This window comes from Oncorhynchus nerka, linkage group LG14 (genome assembly GCF_034236695.1).
Source record: "Oncorhynchus nerka isolate Pitt River linkage group LG14, Oner_Uvic_2.0, whole genome shotgun sequence".
NCBI lineage: Eukaryota > Metazoa > Chordata > Actinopteri > Salmoniformes > Salmonidae > Oncorhynchus > Oncorhynchus nerka.
In genome coordinates this window covers 25063980-25087695 of record NC_088409.1, presented here as the reverse complement: position 1 = coordinate 25087695, position 23716 = coordinate 25063980, and the positions used below count along the sequence as shown (strand labels likewise).

At 49.5% G+C, this 23716-nt stretch overlaps 1 protein-coding gene across 2 annotated transcripts; it reads right to left on the bottom strand.

The window, feature by feature from the left end:
- Positions 1 to 1800: 1800 nt before the first annotated feature.
- On the bottom strand, positions 1801 to 23636 carry LOC115123123 (histone-lysine N-methyltransferase ASH1L-like). 2 transcript variants are annotated; one of them, XM_065027825.1, is made up of 10 exons: positions 22929 to 23636; positions 13829 to 14147; positions 13344 to 13517; positions 12645 to 12736; positions 5956 to 6029; positions 5767 to 5812; positions 5382 to 5517; positions 5108 to 5271; positions 4553 to 4647; positions 1801 to 3939 (listed from the first exon to the last, which is right to left on the bottom strand). In XM_065027825.1, the coding sequence occupies exons 1-10, from the start codon at positions 23629 to 23631 to the stop codon at positions 3739 to 3741; spliced, it is 2004 nt and encodes a 667-aa protein (XP_064883897.1). In that variant the 5' UTR covers positions 23632 to 23636; the 3' UTR covers positions 1801 to 3738. The 2 variants fall into 2 exon arrangements, with proteins under 2 accessions (XP_064883897.1, XP_064883898.1); XM_065027826.1 differs by lacking the exon at positions 1801 to 3939 and having other exon boundaries at positions 4558 to 4647; positions 5095 to 5271.
- Positions 23637 to 23716: the final 80 nt, after the last annotated feature.

The window sequence follows — 23716 nt, the reverse complement described above, 5'->3', positions numbered from 1 at the left end:
ACCTGCTAGTACGTCAACAACCTAACTAGCTAATCCAAATCGCTGCGTGTCTCAAGACAATGTGTAGCTCCAATAGATAGTTGTTTACCAAACAGTGGAGCCACTGTGTGTCATGGCCAGTCACACTACACCCCTGGTCTTCTAAAGGCTTTAGCTGGGTCACGGCAGCAAAACAAGCTAGACAACTACTTTCTTCGGCCAGTAAATTGAGTTGTTTTAGAGCTATCTATAATGTATTTTAATTGCAGCTTGTAGTAAATTAGGCTGTATGAGGGAGGAGCTAGTTAGTGTCAGCAAGGTCCACCTTTCAATGTGCCATGCCTAGATGCAGGTGAAGGGGAAACCTAACTTCAGGAAATACACATGGTCTGTGACGGTAACAATCTCAGTATGTTGACAAGGATTTTCTAATTATTTTTTGTTGTTTCGGGTATATTTTCCATTGTGTGAGATGATCCATGATAAATGCATTGATTTGTATGAAAAGCTGTACATTTATTGGATGTGGTATTTATTGACCCTGGAGTCCATGAAAGGTGTATATATACACCTCTGTTGTATTTGTTCCCTCACGTCTATCTCTCTATCTATCTATCTGGGGTTTTGTGTGTGTGTGTGTGTGTGTGTAGCACAGGAGGTTGGTGGCACCTTAATTGGGGAGGACTGGCTTTTGGTAATGGCTGGAGAGGAATATGTGGAATGGTATCATATACATTAAACACCTGGTTGCCAGGTGTTTGATGCCATTCCATTTGCCATTATTAAGAGCCGTCCTCCCCTCAGCAGCCTCCACTGGTGTGTGTGTGTGTGTGTGTTCGTGCTTGCGTGCGAACGAACAAGCATGTGTGTGTAGCAGTGGGTTCTGTATCTCTCTGGTGTGATGTAACCTGCCCCGTACCTCACTGTTCCATAGTGTACTGTGTCCCTGTAGCGTCAGTCAGTGTCTGACTCCCGCATGTGCTTCTTTGTAAATACCCAATAAATAATCAACATAAACCAAACCTCAAAGTCTCTCATGTGTCTCATTCCTTCTCTATTCCCCTCAAACTCATCGCTGGACCTCAAAGCCACTTCCACTGTGTTTTGTCATTGTTCCCTTCTAATGAGGGACTGATTTAGACCTGGGACACCAGGTGAGTGCAATTTATTATCAGGTAGAAGAGAAAAGCAGCAGGCTCCGGACCTCGTAGGGTGAGAGTTGAATAACCCTGCTCTATTCCATCGAGCTATGGCGAATGCTTGCCTAGAAAGTATGTGGTACCTCGATATTGAGCTTTAGCTCACACATGCAGTGGAGGCTGGTGGGAGGAGCTATAGGCGGATAGGTTCATTGTAATGGCTGGAATGGAAAGGAGTGGTTGCCATATGTCTGTTTAGTACCGTCCCATTCATTCCATTCCAGCCATTCAAATACGCCCATCCTCCTATAGGTCCTCCCACCAGCCTCCATCTACACATAGCCCATATAATCACATACAGATCAGTGATTTACTGAAGGAGGAGAGAAGGGCCTCAGGCTCAGTTCTGCCTGTCTGTCCTCTTGAGGTCACGTCCTCAGATGAGGGTGGTGATGGAGGAAAACGTTGTATCACCTGGCCATTGGAGTCATTCAGCTTTACACCACCAGATGGTGCTGTATATCACATTTCCATGTTGGTTATTTAGCAGTCGCTCCATTCCGTGGAATGAATATCCCACCAGTTATGCAGCGTCTCCATAAGGCTGGAGGAGCAGCGATATTCATGGGCCTGTGATAGTATGAAGGGTTAAGTGGTTGAGAATATAACAAGTCCACAATGCTTTGTAAACAAAAACGCCATTTTATTGTTATTGATAATAAGGTCAATGTTTGAAATGACATTCTGTCAGATGAACTCTGTGGTATTTTCTCCAAAGACAGGTTATAAGCAGCAATTTCAATTGTACAACAAAGGGCTGTATTCTCACCGCATCGCAGAAGTATCATGGGAGATCTGCGTTATAGCTCCATTTAAAGGTAATGTTAACGCGTTCGTGGAGACTGCATTCAAGATAAACACTGCATATGTCGGCTTAATCGGAAATGACCTCTACACTTTTAATGTGATCTTCCGCGATACGGATTGAATCCAGCCCAAAGTTACATTTCATGCAAACTACATAAATAACCCTTCACTATATTGATGAGGCAAATACACAGGTCAACTATAAAACATTCAACTTAGTGTTCAAAGTCAAACTAGAAACTGCACCAAAGAGAACTTTACAAATGAACGGTTACAAATCTCAGATTCAATTCATTTTCCTGATTGTCTGACCAAATAAAAAAGAACATTCCATCAGTCAGAAAGTATACAGGTGAAGAAAAGGCATATAAAATCATAGCAATATTTAACATGGGTCAGTTATGTTTAACACTTTGTAGCAAAATGAAGGCCTTTGACTATTAACTTTAACGCTTAGATAATAACTATCAATTATGAAACTGATTCATTACATTACTTAGGTCAATGTTACTGCATTATCATTGGTACAATATAACGATCTTGAAATGATCATATTCACTAAGGCAATAAAAACTACTTGGTTCGATACATAGAAGGGTCTCTAGCTGGTACTGGTAGTGATATTAAAGTTATTGTACTGAAATCCTTACAGGACGTATTGCTTTTGGAGATTGAACTCACTTAGGCGTCAGTTTATTTACAACATGGCACTTTTACATTAAAGGCCCTATTCAATACGTAGAGCTGAAGGGAACATTAAAGGCCCGATTCAATACGTAGAGCTGAAGGGAACATTAAAGGCAATGTTCCTGCGTTAGTGGAGACTGAATTCACGGAAAAACTGCATAGGTCGGCTCAATTGGAAATGACCTTTACACTTGAATCACGCTATAGCGCCGTACTTCAGCAACAGGGATTGAATCAAACCATAGGGGCTGTGTATTGCAGAAGTATCGCAGAAGATCTGCATAAAAATGTAGAGGTAGGCCTCCCAAGTGGTGCAGCGGTCTATGGCACTGCATCGCAGTGTTGCGGTGTCACTACAGCCTTGGGTTCGATCCCCTGTGTCACAACCGGCTGTGACCGGGAGTCCCATAGGGCGGTGCACAATTGTCCCAGGGTTGTCCGGATTAGTGGAAGGTTTGGCCCAGGGGGGCCTTTACTTGGCTCATCGTGCTCTAGTGACTCCTTGTGGCAGGCCAGGCACCTGCAAGCTGACAGTCATCAGTTGGCTGGTGTTTCCTTTGACACATTCCGGGTTAAGCAAGCAGGTGCTAAGAAGTGCGGCTTGGGTCACGCTTTGGAGGACGCATGACTCGATCTTCACCTGTCCGAGCCCATTGGGTAGTTGCAGCAATGAGACAAGATTGTAATTGGATTGCAATTGGATATCACAAAAAATGAGGTAAAATTGTAAAAAATGTTATTGTCATGGTAATTTCAGATTGAGCCGACATGCAGCGTTTACCGTGAATCTAGTCTGCGAGAACACGGGAACATTTCCTTTACATTTAAATCGAGCTACAACGCGGATCTTCCACAATGCGAATTTAATCCAGCCTTAAGACTCTATGGTCTCCATCCATCCCTTCCGCCCTCTCTGACTATTAAATCAGACTGTCACTGGTCTGCTGACTGTCTGACAATCATTCTCAATGGTACAGTAAACAACTACACCCTCATTCCTCTCAAAAACAAAGCCCAAAATCATCTTTATAACAAATCATTTCAGGGAAGTGTTTTCCCCCCAACACTAGTGCAAAGTTAGCTGAACTGAGCTACTTGGAAGAAGAAGAGAGACTAAGCTGAGATTTCCCCCCCTCCTTCCTTCCTTGTCCTCTCTCACCAACCATGTCTGCCGCAGCTTCAGGAGTATGTTGTTCAGTCGCTCCTTCCGAACCTCCCTCCAGCCCTCCTCCACCTGTTTTTTCTCCTCTTGTCTGTTCTCAGTGAGCTGTGGTGGGGGTAGATGCGACATCAGGAGTTAGTTATAAGAATTAGTGACACAGACAAAGAACTCCATATGAATACTTCAAGACAGCCCTCATGGGAGACACTAATGAGTGAATATCTTTACAGTTACAGTACAGAGGAGAGCACTCAGAGGGGAACACTCAGAGGGGAACACTCAGAGGAGAACACTCAGAGGGGAACACTCAGAGGAGAGCACTCAGAGGGGAGCACTCAGAGGGGAGCACTCAGAGGGGAACACTCAGAGGGGAGCACTCAGAGGGGAGCACTCAGAGGAGAGCACTCAGAGGGGAACACTCAGAGGGGAACACTCAGAGGGGAACACTCAGAGGGGAGCACTCAGAGGGGAACACTCAGAGGGGAGCACTCAGAGGAGAGCACTCAGAGGAGAACACTCAGAGGGGAGCACTCAGAGGGGAAAACTCAGAGGGGAACACTCAGAGGGGAACACTCAGAGGGGAGCACTCAGAGGAGAGCACTCAGAGGGGAGCACTCAGAGGGGAGCACTCAGAGGGGAGCACTCAGAGGAGAGCACTCAGAGGGGAGCACTCAGAGGGGAGCACTCAGAGGAGAGCACTCACGAGGAGAGCACTCACCTGGGGCGTGGTTCTGAGGGGGTTATGGGGGCACTGGGGATCTCGAAGGGGCTCACTAGTCCACACAACATTCTTCTTCACCGCCATTTGTCGACCTAGAGAGAGAGGAAAGAACCTTAGTGCCCATGGATGGTATTTTGTGTGTGTGTATATATATATATATATATGTTCTTTGCTGGAGACTGTTTGATGGAAATACATTTTGGTTGATAGTTTATGGGGAAAGCTGAACCTAGCTGGATGTTCTTGGACGGCAGTGAAGAGATGACAGAAATGGGAAAGCACTTATTTCTGTGGTTGGAAAACTGCTGTGTGTGTAATGCTGAATATGATATGGCTCAATAAATACTGTAAAACAGAGAGCTCAACTGAGCACTGAGATGAACACACACACATCTATGTCCATATAAACATACACTCAGTACAATACTACTGAAAGACAATGAACACATTTAAATTAAAACACACTGACACACAGGTGCACATACACAGGCGTGCGAGCACACACACACACCTACAAAAACTTAAACTAACACACACACTTGCTTCATGGACCTGACATGATGTGGCTGTTGTTGTCCCCAGTAGCTACATAGCTGGAAACTCCTCCTCCATCTTTCTCTCGTTCCCCCTCTCTCCCCCTCCTCAGGCGTATCTGTCTGTCTCTGACCCTCTCCCAGTTCCTCAAAAGGAACACGCGGTGCTTCAGGACGAACACCCTGACAATCAAACAAATACATAAATAAGATCATTACTTTGAGAAATGCACATAAACTACTAGTCTGCACGTCCATGTGTATTGACATGGCGGGTTGTCTTCTGTCTTTACCTGTCACTGGTGGTCATAGGCTCCATGTCCAGGTAGGGAAACAGCTTCTTACTGGGACTGGAACACTCCTCCTGGGGAGAGGGAGGGAGGGACACCCATGTCTGGTGACTGGACAGGCTCTTCTCTTTTGGTTGGTCTGGGAGGAAAACAAAGACCGACAGAGATAAAATGAGGTATGGACCCCTCCACACAGACGGAACACTTTCAACGTGTCACTGCAACAGTGGGATGTCCCCCCCCCCCCAACCAAGTAGGGTGGTAAGTCATGTTGAAGTCAAGTATTGATGTACACACTACAGTATGAACGTTGTGTACGGTATGCACCGCATGCACATGCAGGAGCCATCTCTGACTTTAGGGTACTCTGTGACTTTAGGGTACTCACAGGATGAGATCTCTCTGGTCTGAGGAACATCTGGCTCTTTGTGGAGCTGGAACACACAGAGACATGGTCATTCAAGTGAGTGAGTTTATTCTGTGTGTGTGTGTGTGTGTGTGTGTGTGTGTGTGTGTGTGTGTGTGTGTGTGTGTGTGTGTGTGTGTGTGTGTGTGTTTGTGTGTGTGTATTACACACCTGGTTGTGCCTGAAGAGCCACATGACATCAAAGGGCAACTGAAAGTCAATACGTCTCATTCTTAGGTACTTCCCTGTGAGAGAAAAGGGGGTGTTAAAAACCTGACACACACACACACTTCGTTCTGTTAGGTGACATAAACTGGGATATGCTTAACACCCCGGCAGTCCTACAATCTAAACTAGATGCCCTCAATCTCACACAAATTATCAAAGAACCCATCAGGTACAACCCTAAATCCAAAAACATGGGCACCCTCATAGATATTATCCTGACCTACTTGCCCTCCAAATACACCTTTGCTGTTTTCAATCAAGATCTCAGCGATCACTGCCTCATTGCCTGCATCCGCTATGGGTCCACAGTCAAACGACCACCCCTCATCACTGTCAAACGCTCCCTAAAACACTTCTGCGAGCAGGCCTTTCTAATCGACCTGGCTCGGGTATCCTGGAAGGATATTGACCTCATCCCGTCAGTAGAGGATGCCTGGTTGTTCTTTAAAAGTAATTTCCTTAAATAAGCATGCACCTTTCAAAAAATGTAGAATGCTTTCCTCCTAGCTACCCCAACTCTGGCCAACAGCTCCGCACCCTTTGCAGCTACAGTGGGGAGAACAAGTATTTGATACACTGCCGATTTTGCAGGTTTTCCTACTTACAAAGCATGTATAGGTCTGTAATTCTTATCATAGGTACACTTCAACTGTGAGAGACGGAACCTAAAACAACAATCCAGAAAATCACATTGTATGAGAGAGAGCTGTGTAAGGACATCAGGGCTAAATGGTAGACCTGCACAAGGCTGGGATGGGCTACAGGACAATAGGCAAGCAGCTTGGTAAGAAGGCAACAACTGTTGGCGCAATTATTAGAAAATGGAAGAAGTTCAAGATGACGGTCAATCCCCCTCGGTCTGGGGCTCCATGCAAGATCTCACCTCGTGGGGCATCAATGATCATGAGCAAGGTGAGGGATCAGCCCAGAACTACATGGAAGGACCTGGTCAATGACCTGAAGAGAGCTGGGACCACAGTCTCAAAGAAAACCATTAGTAACACACTACGCCGTCATGAATTAAAATCCCGCAGAGCACGCAAGGTCCCCCTGCTCAAGCCAGTGCATGTCCAGGCCCGTCTGAAGTTTGCCAATGACCATCTGGATGATCCAGAGGAGGAATGGGATAAGGTCCTGTGGTCTGATGAGACAAATATAGAGCTTTTTGGTCTAAACTCCACTCGCCGTGTTTGGAGGAAGAAGAAGGATGAGTACAACCCCAAGAACACCATCCCAACCTTGAAGCATGGAGGTGGAAACATCATTCTTTGGGGATGCTTTTCTGCAGGGGACAGGACGACTGCACCGTATTGAGGGGAGGATGGATGGGGCCATGTATCGCGAGATCTTGGCCAACAACCTCCTTCCCTCAGTAAGAGCATTGAAGATGGGTCGTGGCTGGGTCTTCCAGCATGACAACGACTCGAAACACACAGCCAGGGAAACTAAGGAGTGGCTCCGTAATAAGCATCTCAAAGTCCTGGAGTGGCCTAGCCAGTCTCCAGACCTGAACCCAATAGAAAATCTTTGGAGGGAGCTGAAAGTCCGTATTGCCCAGCGACAGCCCCGAAACCTGAAGAATCTGGAGAGGGTCTGTATGGAGGAGTGGGCCAAAATCCCTGCTGCAGTGTGTGCAAACCTGGTCAAGAACTACAGGAAACGTATGATCTCTGTAATTGCAAACAAAGGTTTCTGTACCAAATATTAAGTTCTGCTTTTCTGATGTATCAAATACTTATGTCATGCAATAAAATGCAAATGAATTACTTAAAAATCATACAATGTGATTTTCTGGATTTTTGTTTTAGATTCCGTCTCTCACAGTTGAAGTGTACCTATGATAAAACATTACAGACCTCTACATGCTTTATAAGTAGGAAAACCTGCAAAATCGTCAGTGTATCAAATACTTGTTCTCCCCACTGTACTTGCCCTGCAGCTACTTGCCCAAGCCTCCCCAGCTTCTCCTTCACCCAAATCGAGATAGCAGATGTTCTGAAAGAGCTGCAAAACCTGGACCCATATAAATCATCTGGGATAGACAATCTGGACCCTCTCTTTCTAAAATGATCTGCCGCCATTTTTGCAACCCCTATTACCAGTCTGTTCAACCTCTCTTTCGTATCGACCGAGATTCCTAAAGATTGGGAAGCTGCCGCGGTCATCCCCCTTTTCAAAGGGGGTGACACTCTAGAGCCAAACTGTTACAGACCTATATCCATCCTGCCCTGCTTTTCAAAAGTCTTCGAAAGCCAAGTTAACAAACAGATCACTGACCATTTCGAATCCCACCGTACTTTCTCCGCTGTGCAATCCGGTTTCCGAGTTGGTCATGGGTGCCCCTCAGCCACGCTCAAGGTACTAAACAATATCATAACCAGCATCGATAAAAAACAGTACTGGGCAGCTGTATTCATCGACCTGGCCAAGGCTTTCGACTCTGTCAATCACCACATTCTTATCGGCAGATTCAACAGCCTTGGTTTCTCAAATGACTGCCTCGCCTGTTTCACCAACTACTTCTTAGATAGAGTTCAGTGTGTCAAATCGGAGGGCCTGTTGTCCGGACCTCTGGCAATCTCTATGGGGGTACCACAGGGTTCAATTCTCGGGCCGACTCTTTTCTCTGTATATATCAACGATGACGCCCTTGCTGAGGGTGTTTCCTTGATCCACCTCTACACAGACGATACCATTCTGTATACATCTGGCTCTTCTTTGGACACTGTGTTAACAAACCCCCAAACGAGCCTCAATGCCATACAACACTCCTTCCGTGACCTCCAACTGCTCTTAAACGCTAGTAAAACTAAATGCATGCTCTTCAACCGATCGCTGCACACACCCACCCGCATCACTAATCTGGACGGTTCTGACTTAGAATATGTGGACAACTACAAATACTTAGGTGTCTGGCTAGACTAAACTCTTCTTCCAGACTCATATTAAACATTTTAAAAATCCAAAATTAAATCCACAATCAGCTTCCTATTTCGCAAAACAAAGCCTCCTTCACTCACGCTGCCAAACATACACTCGTAAACTGACTATCCTACCGATCCTCGACTTCGGGGATGTCATTTACAAAATAACCACCAACACTCTACTCAGCAAACTGGCTGCAGTCTATCACAGTGCCATCCGTTTTGTCACCAAAGCCCCATATACCACCCACCACTGCGACCTGTATGCTTATGTTGGCTGGCCCTCGCTTCATATTCGTCGCCAGACCCACTGGCTCCAGGTCATCTATAAGTCTATGCTAGGTAAAGCTCTGCCTCATCTCAGCTCAGTGGTCACCCTAACAACACCCACCCATAGAACGCGGTATATCTCACTGGTCATCCCCAAAGCCAACACCCCCTTTGGCCGCCTTTCCTTCCAGTTCTCAGCTGCCAATGACTGGAACAAATTGCAAAAATCGCTAAAGTTAGAGACAAATCTCCCTCACTAACTTTAAACATCAGCTATCTGAGCAGCTTACTGATCGCTGCAGCTGTACACAGCCCATCTAACTACCTACCTCATCCCCATATTGTTTTAATTTACTTTTTTTGCTCTTTTGCACACCAGTATTTCTACTTGCACATCATCATCTGCACATCTATCACACCAGTGTTCATTTGCTAAATTGTAATTACTTCGCTACTACTACTATTTATTGCCTTACCTCCTCACGCCATTTGCACACACTGTATATAGACTTTTTTCTATTGTGTTATTGACTGTATGTTTGTTTACTCCATGTGTAACTCTGTGTAACTCTCTGAACGAACTTTATTTAACTCTTTGCAAACTGGAAACCATTTATCCGGAGGCTGCATTCATTGTAGCTGGGGATTTTAACAAAGCTAATCTGAAAACAAGACTCCCTAAATTTTATCAGCATATCGATTGCGCAACCAGGGGTGGTAAAACCTTGGATCGTTGTTACTCTAACTTCCGCGACGCATTAAAGGCCCTGCCCCGCCCCCCTTTCGGAAAAGCTGACCACGACTCCATTTTGTTGATCCCTGCCTACAGGCAGAAACTTAAACAAGAGGCTCCCACGCTGAGGTCTGTCCAACGCTGGTCAGACCAAGCTGACTCCACACTCCAAGACTGCTTCCATCACGTGGACTGGGACATGTTTCGTATTGCGTCAGATAAAAATATTGACGAATACGCTGATTCGGTGTGCGAGTTCATTAGAACGTGCGTTGAAGATGTCGTTCCCATAGCAACGATAAAAACATTCCCTAACCAGAAACCGTGGATTGATGGCAGCATTCGCGTGAAACTGAAAGCACGAACCACTGCTTTTAATCAGGGCAAGGTGTCTGGCAACATGACCGAATACAAACAGTGCAGCTATTCCCTCCGCAAGGCTATTAAACAAGCTAAGCGTCAGTACAGAGACAAAGTAGAATCTCAATTCAACAGCTCAGACACAAGAGGCATGTGGCAGGGTCTACAGTCAATCACGGACTACAAGAAGAAACCCAGCCCAGTCACGGACCAGGATGTCTTGCTCCCAGGCAGACTAAATAACTTTTTTGCCGGCTTTGAGGACAATACAGTGCCACTGACACGGCCTGCAACGAAAACATGCGGTCTCTCCTTCACTGCAGCCGAGGTGAGTAAGACATTTAAACGTGTTAACCCTCGCAAGGCTGCAGGCCCAGACGGCATCCCCAGCCGCGCCCTCAGAGCATGCGCAGACCAGCTGGCCGGTGTGTTTACGGACATATTCAATCAATCCCTATCCCAGTCTGTTGTTCCCACATGCTTCAAGAGGGCCACCATTGTTCCTGTTCCCAAGAAAGCTAAGGTAACTGAGCTAAACGACTACCGCCCCGTAGCACTCACTTCCGTCATCATGAAGTGCTTTGAGAGACTAGTCAAGGACCATATCACCTCCACCCTACCTGACACCCTAGACCCACTCCAATTTGCTTACCGCCCAAATAGGTCCACAGACGATGCAATCTCAACCACACTGCACACTGCCCTAACCCACCTGGACAAGAGGAATACCTATGTGAGAATGCTGTTCATCGACTACAGCTCGGCATTCAACACCATAGTACCCTCCAAGCTCGTCATCAAGCTCGAGACCCTGGGTCTCGACCCCGCCCTGTGCAACTGGGTACTAGACTTCCCGACGGGCCGCCCCAGGTGGTGAGGGTAGGCAACAACATCTCCTCCCCGCTGATCCTCAACACGGGGCCCCACAAGGGTGCGATCTGAGCCCTCTCCTGTACTCCCTGTTCACCCACGACTGCGTGGCCACGCACGCCTCCAACTCAATCATCAAGTTTGCGGACGACACAACAGTGGTAGGCTTGATTACCAACAACGACGAGACGGCCTACAGGGAGGAGGTGAGGGCCCTCGGAGTGTGGTGTCAGGAAAATAACCTCACACTCAACGTCAACAAAACTAAGGAGATGATTGTGGACTTCAGGAAACAGCAGAGGGAACACCCCTATCCACATCGATGGAACAGTAGTGGAGAGGGTAGCAAGTTTTAAGTTCCTCGGCATACACATCACAGACAAACTGAATTGGTCCACTCACACTGACAGCGTCGTGAAGAAGGCGCAGCAGCGCCTCTTCAACCTCAGGAGGCTGAAGAAATTCGGCTTGTCACCAAAAGCACTCACAAACTTCTACAGATGCACAATCGAGAGCATCCTGGCGGGCTGTATCACCGCCTGGTACGGCAACTGCTCCGCCCTCAACCGTAAGGCTCTCCAGAGGGTAGTGAGGTCTGCACAACGCATCACCGGGGCAAACTACCTGCCCTCCAGGACACCTACACCACCCGATGTTACAGGAAGGCCATAAAGATCATCAAGGACATCAACCACCCGAACCACTGCCTGTTCACCCCGCTATCATCCAGAAGGCGAGGTCAGTACAGGTGCATCAAAGCTGGGACCGAGAGACTGAAAAACAGCTTCTATCTCAAGGCCATCAGAATGTTAAACAGCCACCACTAACATTGAGTGGCTGCTGCCAACACACTGACACTGACTCAACTCCAGCCACTTTAATAATGGGAATTGATGGGAAATGATGTAAATATATCACTAGCCACTTTAAACAATGCTACCTTATATAATGTTACTTACCCTACATTATTCATCTCATATGCATACGTATATACTGTACTCTACATCATCGACTGCATCCTTATGTAATACATGTATCACTAGCCACTTTAACTATGCCACTTTGTTTACTTTGTCTACATACTCATCTCATATGTATATACTGTACTCGATACCATCTACTGTATGCTGCTCTGTACCATCACTCATTCATATATCCTTATGTACATATTATTTATCCCCTTACACTGTGTATAAGACAGTAGTTTTAGAATTGTTAGTTAGATTACTTGTTGGTTATCACTGCATTGCCGGAACTAGAAGCACAAGCATTTCGCTACACTCGCATTAACATCTGCTAACCATGTGTATGTGACAAATACAATTTGATTTGATTTGATTTTGTGTTGTTGTCTGTGTTGCACTGCTTTGCTTTATCTTTGCCAGGTCACAGTTGTAAATGAGAACTTGTTCTCAACTGGCCTACCTGTTTAAATAAAGGTGAAATCAATTTCTTTTAAATAAAAACTCACTCACCAACATGTATGGGAGCAGGCAGGAGGCTGTAGTCTTGTTGTCCTGGTGTATATTCCAGTCTCTCTCTGATCAGCTGGTTCTGAGAGGAGGGACTGGGGAAGAGACACATTTACACAATGGAATTAATAGAATACACACCATTTAGGCCTCCCGGGTGGCGCAGTGGTCTAGTGCACTGCATCGCAGTGCTAGCTGTGCCACCAGAGACTCTGGGTTCGCGCCCAGGCGCAGCCGGCCTCGACCGGGAGGTCCGTGGGGCGACGCACAATTGGCCTAGCGTCTTCCGGGTTAGGGAGGGTTTGGCCGGTAGGGATATCCTTGTCTCATCGCGCACCAGCGACTCCTGTGGCGGGCCGGGCGCAGTGCGCGCTAACCAAGGTCGCCAGGTGCACGGTGTTTCCTCCAACACATTGGTGCGGCTGGCTTCCGGGTTGGATGCGCGCTGTGTTAAGAAGCAGTGCGGCTTGGTTGGGTTGTGTTTCAGAGGACGCATGGCTTTCAACCTTCGTCTCTCCCGAGCCCGTACGGGAGTTGTAGCGATGAGACAAGATAGTAATTACTAACAATTGGTTACTACAAAATTGGGGAGAAAAAGGGGGTTAAAAAATTAAAATAAATAAATAAAGAATACAAACCATTTGTGAAATCAATTCAGAGTATGTGAAGTTAGTTTGTATGAACGGGTGCATGATAACTCACTCTGTAGTTTTGTAGTCATCTGAGTAGAGCCCCGCCCTCTGAAACCTCTTCCTAGGCAGCTGGTCAGCTCCCTTATCTGATTGGCTGGCCGGGGTTAGGGATGGAGTTTGGATTAGCTCTGATTGGCCTGTGCATATGGAGGGGGTGTGGGTGACTGGCTCACCTTCACCAGAACTAAGAGGAAGGAATAAAGTGAGAGAGCGAGAGATAGGATAGAGAGAAAGAAAAAGAGAGAGAAAGGGCACTGGCTTAGCACACAGTGCTGTCAACCATGTGTTAATATACGTTGTCTGTGTGAAGTATTAAGTCTTCAGGGCACATCTAGCAGCTAGTTGCAGAGTATGTAAAATAGCATGCACTTTCTAGACTTTCTCAGTAACGCTTTGATCGCTGTGGGAGTGAAATGTTGTTGCGTTAAACTTTGCGACCATCTGCGAGGGCACTCGCTGGGTCAGTTGGGATAAGGGTGAGTTCTGACGGTTTACCTTTGGAGACAGGATGGATGCTCGACCTCCTCTTTCTCAATGTGCCTCCTCTTCCGTCTTCTCCTCCTCTGGCTCTGAATCACAGCATCAATCACATCTTGTACTGAATCTCCTCCTCCTCCTCTTCCTCTGTTTCTGTCTCTGTTCTGGACGTCTGTCTCAGTTGGAGGGTTTGGTTGGCTTGTAGGAGAGAGGAAGGGGGAGACCAAAGGGGAGGCTAGAGGGTTCTTCCTGGGTCGTCCAGGCCCTCTCTTAGCCCCAAAACGTTGACCGGTTCTCAGCCACTTCAGTTGCCTTCTGCTCAGGTCATAGTGTGGGTCTTGAGTCCAGAGAGAAGTCATTGGCGCAAGGACAGGGAGCGAGAGGGAGAGATGAGAGAGAGGTGGGAGACAGAGGGAGGAGAAAGGGAATGATTGAGAAATAAAGAGAGGGGAAGAGAGAGAGAGGAGAGGTGTATATGTATCAGTAACTGAAACAGCAGCAGATGGGGTGACTCTACACTTCCTTTGCACTGCTGCCTGGTATTCCCCTCAAATCATATACTCCCCTTCTGGGAATAACAACAAGCAGTCAAGCACACACACACACATGCACAGTATGCACCAGAGGAGGCTGGTGGAATGAGCTTTAGGAGGACGGGCTCATTGTAGTGGCTGGAATAGAATCATTGGAACAGAGTCAATCTTTCCATGTATTTGATGTGTTTGGTACCATTCCACTGATTCCATTCCAGGCATTACAAAGAGCCCGTCCACCTATATCGCCTCCCACAAGCCCCCTCTGGTATACACACACACATACACTCGCACGCGCAAACACCCACACACATGCAAACACCCACGCACACAAATTATACATTAGAATGTGTGTGTGGGCTGTGTGTGTGTGTGCTCAGTCACATATGTGTCTGGTTAGATCATGTGCGAATGCCAAACAAATCCATCCTCCCCTCTCAAAAACAACGCTCTACCTCCCTCCCTCTGCCCTCCCTCTCTATCCTCCCTCACTATCAGTCCCCCGCCATCCCTCTATCCGTCACTTCTCCGCAAGTATCTCCTTTCTTCCCATATTTCCAAAATTACCCAACATTAACACTGACTGAGCAGCCTTTCCTTCTAGGGGTTTTCCAGCCAGGCAGTGTCCAGTACAATATGTTGGCCAGCTAGCCAGCCAGGTAGGCAGTGTACAGTACAGTATGTTGGCCAGCCAGTCAGACAGGCAGTGTACAGTACAGTATGTTGGCCAGCCAGTCAGACAGGCAGGCAGTGTACAGTACAGTATGTTGGCCAGCCAGTCAGACAGGCAGTGTACAGTATAGTATGTTGACAAGCCAGCCAGGCAGTGTCCAGTACAATATGTTGGCCAGCTAGCCAGCCAGGTAGGCAGTGTACTGTATTGTTGGCCAGACAGCCAGGCAGTGTCCAGTACAATATGTTGGCCAGCTAGCCAGCCAGGTAGGCAGTGTACTGTATTGTTGGCCAGACAGCCAGGCAGTGTCCAGTACAATATGTTGGCCAGCCAGCCAGGCAGACAGGCAGTGTACAGTACAGTATGTTGGCCAGCCAGCCAGGCAGACAGGCAGTGTACAGTACAGTATGTTGGCCAGCCACTCAGCCAGCCAGCCAGGCAGACAGGCAGTGTACAGTACAGTATGTTGGCCAGCCAGCCAGCCAGGCAGTGTACAGTACAGTATGTTGGCCAGCCAGCCAGCCAGGCAGGCAGGCAGTGTACAGTACAGTATGTTGGCCAGCCAGCCAGCCAGGCAGGCAGTGTACAGTACAGTATGTTGGCCAGCCAGCCAGGCAGTGTATAGTAAAGTATGTTGGCCAGCCGCTCAGCCAGCCAGCCAGGCAGTGTACAGTATATTGGCCAGCCAGCCAGGCAGACAGGCAGTGTACAGTATCATATGTTGGCCAGCCAGCCAGCCAGGCAGTGTACAGTACAGTATGTTGGCCAGCCAGCCAGGCAGTGTACAGTACAGTATGTTGGCCAGCCAGCCAGGCAGTGTACAGTATTATATGTTGGCCAGCCAGCCTGGCAGTGTATAGTATTATATGTTGGCCAGCCAGCCTGGCAGTGTACAGTATTATATGTTGGCCAGCCAGCCTGGCAGTGTACAGTATTATATGTTGGCCAGCCAGCCTGGCAGTGTACAGTATTATATGTTGGCCAGCCAGCCTGGCAGTGTACAGTATTTTGGCCAGCCAGCCTGGCAGTGTACAGTACAGTATGTTGGCCAGCCAGCCAGGCAGTGTATAGTACAGTATTTTGGCCAGCCAGCCTGGCAGTGTACAGTATTATATGTTGGCCAGCCAGCCTGGCAGTGTACAGTATTATATGTTGGCCAGCCAGCCTGGCAGTGTACAGTATTATATGTTGGCCAGCCAGCCAGGCAGTGTACAGTACAGTATGTTGGCCAGCCAGCCAGGCAGTGTACAGTATTATATGTTGGCCAGCCAGCCTGGCAGTGTATAGTATTATATGTTGGCCAGCCAGCCTGGCAGTGTACAGTATTATATGTTGGCCAGCCAGCCTGGCAGTGTACAGTATTATATGTTGGCCAGCCAGCCTGGCAGTGTACAGTATTATATGTTGGCCAGCCAGCCAGGCAGTGTACAGTACAGTATGTTGGCCAGCCAGCCTGGCAGTGTATAGTATTATATGTTGGCCAGCCAGCCTGGCAGTGTACAGTATTATATGTTGGCCAGCCAGCCTGGCAGTGTACAGTATTTTGGCCAGCCAGCCTGGCAGTGTACAGTATTATATGTTGGCCAGCCAGCCTGGCAGTGTACAGTATTATATGTTGGCCAGCCAGCCTGGCAGTGTACAGTATTATATGTTGGCCAGCCAGCCAGGCAGTGTACAGTACAGTATGTTGGCCAGCCAGCCAGGCAGTGTACAGTATTATATGTTGGCCAGCCAGCCTGGCAGTGTATAGTATTATATGTTGGCCAGCCAGCCTGGCAGTGTACAGTATTATATGTTGGCCAGCCAGCCTGGCAGTGTACAGTATTATATGTTGGCCAGCCAGCCTGGCAGTGTACAGTACAGTATGTTGGCCAGCCAGCCAGGCAGTGTACAGTATTATATGTTGGCCAGCCAGCCTGGCAGTGTATAGTATTATATGTTGGCCAGCCAGCCTGGCAGTGTACAGTATTATATGTTGGCCAGCCAGCCTGGCAGTGTACAGTATTATATGTTGGCCAGCCAGCCTGGCAGTGTACAGTATTATATGTTGGCCAGCCAGCCAGGCAGTGTACAGTATTATATGTTGGCCAGCCAGCCAGGCAGTGTACAGTACAGTATGTTGGCCAGCCAGCCAGGCAGTGTACAGTACAGTATGTTGGCCAGCCAGCCAGGCAGTGTACAGTACAGTATTTTGGCCAGCCAGCCAGGCAGTGTACAGTACAGTATTTTGGCCAGCCAGCCAGGCAGTGTATAGTACAGTATTTTGGCCAGCCAGGCAGTGTACAGTACAGTATGTTTGCCAGCCAGCCAGGCAGTGTACAGTACAGTATTTTGGCCAGCCAGCCAGGCAGTGTACAGTACAGTATGTTGGCCAGCCAGCCAGGCAGTGTACAGTACAGTATTTTGGCCAGCCAGCCAGGCAGTGTACAGTACAGTATTTTGGCCAGCCAGGCAGTGTACAGTATAGTATGTTGGCCAGCCAGCCAGGCAGTGTACAGTACAGTATTTTGGCCAGCCAGCCAGGCAGTGTATAGTACAGTATTTTGGCCAGCCAGCCTGGCAGTGTACAGTATTATATGTTGGCCAGCCAGCCTGGCAGTGTACAGTATTATATGTTGGCCAGCCAGCCTGGCAGTGTATAGTACAGTATTTTGGCCAGCCAGCCAGGCAGTGTACAGTATTATATGTTGGCCAGCCAGCCTGGCAGTGTACAGTACAGTATGTTGGCCAGCCAGCCTGGCAGTGTACAGTATAGTATGTTGGCCAGCCAGGCAGTGTACAGTACAGTATGTTGGCCAGCCAGGCAGTGTACAGTACAGTATGTTGGCCAGCCAGGCAGTGTACAGTACAGTATGTTGGCCAGCCAGGCAGTGTACAGTACAGCATGTTGACCAGCCAGGCAGTGTACAGTACAGCATGTTGACCAGCCAGGCAGTGTACAGTACAGTATGTTGGCCAGCCAGGCAGTGTACAGTACAGTATGTTGGCCAGCCAGGCAGTGTACAGTACAGTATGTTGGCCAGCCAGCCAGGCAGTGTACAGTACAGTATGTTGGCCAGCCAGGCAGTGTACAGTACAGCATGTTGACCAGCCAGGCAGTGTACAGTACAGCATGTTGACCAGCCAGGCAGTGTACAGTACAGCATGTTGACCAGCCAGGCAGTGTACAGTACAGTATGTTGGCCAGCCAGGCAGTGTACAGTACAGTATGTTGGCCAGCCAGGCAGTGTACAGTACAGTATGTTGGCCAGCCAGGCAGTGTACAGTACCGTATGTTGGCCAGCCAGCCAGGCAGGCAGTGTACAGTACAGTATGTTGGCCAGGCAGGCAGTGCACAGTACAGTATGTTGGCCAGCCGGTCAGGCAGGCAGTGTACAGTACAGTATGTTGGCCAGTCAGCCAGGCAGTGTACAGTGCAGTATGTTGGCCAGCCAGCCAGGCAGTGTATAGTATGTTGGCCAGCCAGCCAGGAAGGCAGTGTACAGTATGTTGGCCAGCCAGCCAGGCAGTGTTCAGTACAGTATGTTGGCCAGCAAGGCAGTGTACAGTACAGTATGTTGGCCAGCCAGCCAGGCAGTGTACAGTACGGTATGTTGGCCAGCCAGCCAGCCAGGCAATGTACAGTACCGTATGTTGGCCAGCAAGGCAGTGTACAGTATAGTATGTTGGCCAGCCAGCCAGGCAGTGTACAGTGCAGTATGTTGGCCAGCCAGCCAGGCAGTGTACAGTACAGTATGTTGGCCAGTCAGCCAGGCAGTGTACAGTGCAGTATGTTGGCCAGCCAGCCAGGCAGTGTATAGTATGTTGGCCAGCCAGCCAGGAAGGCAGTGTACAGTATGTTGGCCAGCCAGCCAGGCAGTGTTCAGTACCGTATGTTGGCCAGCCAGCCAGGCAGTGTACAGTACCATATCTTGGCCAGCTAGGCAGTGTACAGTACAGTATGTTGGCCAGCCAGGCAGTGTACAGTACCGTATGTTGGCCAGCCAGCCAGGCAGTGTACAGTACAGTATGTTGGCCAGCCAGCCAGCCAGGCAGTGTATAGTACCGTAGGTTGGCCAGCCAGGCAGTGTACAGTACTGTATGTTAGCCAGCCAGCCAGGCAGGCAGTGTACAGTACAGTATGTTGGCCAGCCAGCCAGGCAGGCAGTGTACAGTACAGTATGTTGGCCAGCCAGGCAGGCAGTGTACAGTACCGTATGTTGGCCAGCCAGCCAGGCAGTGTACAGTACCGTATGTTGGCCAGCAAGGCAGTGTACAGTATAGTATGTTGGCCAGTCAGCCAGGAAGTGTGCAGTACAGTATGTTGGCCGGCCAGCCAGGCAGTGTACAGTATAGTATGTTGGCCAGCCAGCCAGCCAGGCAGTGTACAGTACAGTATGTTAGCCAGCCAGCCAGGCAGTGTACAGTACGGTATGTTGGCCAGCCAGCCAGGCAGTGCACTGTACAGTATGTTGGCCGGCCAGCCAGGCAGTGTGCAGTGCAGTATGTTGGCCAGCCAGCCAGCCAGGCAGTGTACAGTATAGTATGTTGGCCAGGCAGACATTGTACAGTATGTTGACCAGCCAGCCAGGCAGACAGTACAGTATGTTGGCCGGCCAGCCAGCCAGGCAGACAGTGTACAGTATGTTGGCCAGCCAGCCAGGCAGCCAGCCAGCCAGCCAGCCAGTGTACAGTATGTTGGCCATACAGGCAGGCAGACAGACAGTGTACAGTATGTTGGCCAGCCAGACAGTGTACAGTATGTTGGCCAGCCAGCCAGCCAGGCAGACAGTGTACAGTATGCTGGCCAGCTAGCCATCCAGGCAGACAGTGTACAGTATGTTGGCCATACATGCAGGCAGACAGACAGTGTACAGTATATTGGCCAGCCAGCTAGCCAGGCAGACAGTATACATTATGTTGGCCAGCCAGCCAGCCTGGCAGACAGTGTACAGTATGCTGGCCAGCTAGCCATCCAGGCAGACAGTGTACAGTATGTTGGCCATACATGCAGGCAGACAGACAGTGTACAGTATGTTGGCCAGACAGCCAGTCAGGCAGACAGTGTACAGTATATTGGCCAGCCAGCCAGGCAGACAGTATACATTATGTTGGCCAGCCAGCCAGCCTGGCAGACAGTGTACAGTATGTTGGCCAGCCAGCCAGCCAGGCAGACAGTGTACAGTATGTTGGCCAGCCAGGCAGACAGTGTACAGTATGTTGGCCAGCCAGCCAGCCAGGCAGACAGTGTACAGTATGTTGACCAGCCAGCCAGGCAGACAGTACAGTATGTTGGCCGGCCAGCCAGCCAGGCAGACAGTGTACAGTATGTTGGCCAGCCAGCCAGGCAGCCAGCCAGCCAGTGTACAGTATGTTGGCCATACAGGCAGGCAGACAGACAGTGTACAGTATGTTGGCCAGCCAGCCAGGCAGACAGTGTACAGTATGTTGGCCAGCCAGCCAGCCAGGCAGACAGTGTACAGTATAGTATGTTGGCCAGGCAGACATTGTACAGTATGTTGACCAGCCAGCCAGGCAGACAGTACAGTATGTTGGCCGGCCAGCCAGCCAGGCAGACAGTGTACAGTATGTTGGCCAGCCAGCCAGGCAGCCAGCCAGCCAGCCAGCCAGTGTACAGTATGTTGGCCATACAGGCAGGCAGACAGACAGTGTACAGTATGTTGGCCAGCCAGACAGTGTACAGTATGTTGGCCAGCCAGCCAGCCAGGCAGACAGTGTACAGTATGCTGGCCAGCTAGCCATCCAGGCAGACAGTGTACAGTATGTTGGCCATACATGCAGGCAGACAGACAGTGTACAGTATATTGGCCAGCCAGCTAGCCAGGCAGACAGTATACATTATGTTGGCCAGCCAGCCAGCCTGGCAGACAGTGTACAGTATGCTGGCCAGCTAGCCATCCAGGCAGACAGTGTACAGTATGTTGGCCATACATGCAGGCAGACAGACAGTGTACAGTATGTTGGCCAGACAGCCAGTCAGGCAGACAGTGTACAGTATATTGGCCAGCCAGCCAGGCAGACAGTATACATTATGTTGGCCAGCCAGCCAGCCTGGCAGACAGTGTACAGTATGTTGGCCAGCCAGCCAGCCAGGCAGACAGTGTACAGTATGTTGGCCAGCCAGGCAGACAGTGTACAGTATGTTGGCCAGCCAGCCAGCCAGGCAGACAGTGTACAGTATGTTGACCAGCCAGCCAGGCAGACAGTACAGTATGTTGGCCAGCCAGCCAGCCAGGCAGACAGTGTACAGTATGTTGGCCAGCCAGCCAGGCAGCCAGCCAGCCAGTGTACAGTATGTTGGCCATACAGGCAGGCAGACAGACAGTGTACAGTATGTTGGCCAGCCAGCCAGGCAGACAGTGTACAGTATGTTGGCCAGCCAGCCAGCCAGGCAGACAGTGTACAGTATGCTGGCCAGCTAGCCATCCAGGCAGACAGTGTACAGTATGTTGGCCATACATGCAGGCAGACAGACAGTGTACAGTATATTGGCCAGCCAGCTAGCCAGGCAGACAGTATAAATTATGTTGGCCAGCCAGCCAGCCTGGCAGACAGTGTACAGTATGTTGGCCAGACAGCCAGCCAGGCAGACAGTGTACAGTATATTGGCCAGCCAGCCAGGCAGACAGTATACATTATGTATCCAGCCAGCCAGCCTGGCAGACAGTGTACAGTATGTTGGCCAGCCAGCCAGCCAGGCAGACAGTGTACAGTATGTTGGCCAGCCAGCCAGCCAGGCAGACAGTGTACAGTATGTTGGCCAGCCAGCCAGCCAGCCTGGCAGACAGTGTACAGTATGTTGGCCATGTAGCCAGGCAGTGTACAGTATGTTGGCCGGCCAGCCAGCCAGGCAGACAGTGTACAGTATGTTGGCCAGCCAGCCAGCCAGGCAGACAGTGTACAGTATGTTGGCCGGCCAGCCAGGCAGCCAGCTAGCCAGCCAGCCAGCCAGTGTACAGTATGTTGGCCATACAGGCAGGCAGACAGTGTACAGTACATTGGCCATGCAGGCAGCCAGCCAGACAGCCAGACAGACAGTGTACAGTATGTTGGCCAGCCAGCCAGACAGACAGACAGAGTACAGTACATTGGCCATGCAGGCAGCCAGCCAGCCAGTGTACAGTACATTGGCCATGCAGGCAGCCAGCCAGACAGTGTACAGTACATTGGCCATGCAGGCAGGCAGACAAGCAGCAGCTGAGACAGTGACACATGAACAGGACTATACATAGAGACTGGTGGTTAACTAATGACTGTGTTCTGCTCATAGCTTCATAGCCCAGGGCTCAAACAGCACAGCAGGCAACCAACTTCACAACCAGAGACATTTCTAAGATCTCTGGCAGATCGGACTGGAAGGGTTATTAACAGACTGTGAGAATGAACCAATAAATGAGGGGAAAATAATGTGTGTGTGCGTGTGTGAGTGTACTGCCCCCAGCCCCCCTCTCCTGCGTGCGTGTGTGAGTGTACGCGTGCGTGTATGTGTGACAGTTCATGTGTCATGCAGGTTCTCTGTTCAAGTCTGTAACTTGCTGTGGTAATAAAAAGAACATAGACTAATTTCCTCCCCAATATCATGTCTGATGTACTGATTACATACACCTGAGAGAAGGACAGTCTACCAACCTTACTACTGTCTCTGCTATGTGCTAACCTGCTGTCACTGTAGTATGTCTAGCCTGGGTGCCTGGCTTCACTAACACTCACTCACTCACTCACTCACTCACTCACTCACTCACTCACTCACTCACTCACTCACTCACTCACTCACTCACTCACTCACTCACTCACTCACTCACTCACTCACTCACTCACTCACTCACTCACTCACTCACACTCACTCACTCACTCACTCACTCACTCACTCACTCACTCACTCACTCACTCACTCACTCACTCCCAGTCTCACCTGTGCCTCTCCTCTCTGTCTGTGATGGCTCCTCACTCCTCAGTGACCCGTCTTGATTCCCTGGTCTCCAATTGTCTCTTCCGCTCCTCATGCCCCTCCCACTGGTGGCAGAGGAGGTGAAGAGGTTGGTGTGTGTCGGGGGGGTGAAGGTGCTGTGACAGGGTGTGTGTCTCTCCCCCGCCTCTCTCTCTGACTCCCCCACAGCGGCCGTCCTCTGCCCTTCTGTCAGAGTGCCCCAGGTGGGATCGAGGGGTCTGAATCCTGCCCCCAGCCCCCCTCTCCTCAGCCAGGGGTTCTGCCGAACCCCCCAGCCCTCTCCAAACGAGGAAAGGTGAGAGGAGCCTAGACAGGTGAGGGGTGTGTGTTTGAGCATCTCTGATGATGATGATGAAGAGGCTGGTTTAGCAGAAGCAGAGAAGAAAGAAGACGGGTATTTGCCATGCCTATGTTGCCATGGAGACTCCATCAACCCAGCACTCCCTTGTCCTCCAGTCTTTCTACTTCCTCCTGATCCTGTGGTGAACTCTGACCTTAGCTGTGACCCGGCAACTCTCTCATCCTCTTCTTCCTTTCCATCACGATCACGCTGTCTGTGACGATGTTTGTGTCTGAGCTTGTGTTCACTCCCCCCACAGACACAGGACCGACCAGGGATGGACCCTGCTGGACAGGAACGGACCCCGGCCCTCTTTCCCTCACCCATAACCCCCACGTCCTCACCTCCACCTCCACCCAACCCAGCCTCCCTCAGCTGCCTGCTCCTCCTCCTGTGGAACCTGGATGGGTTG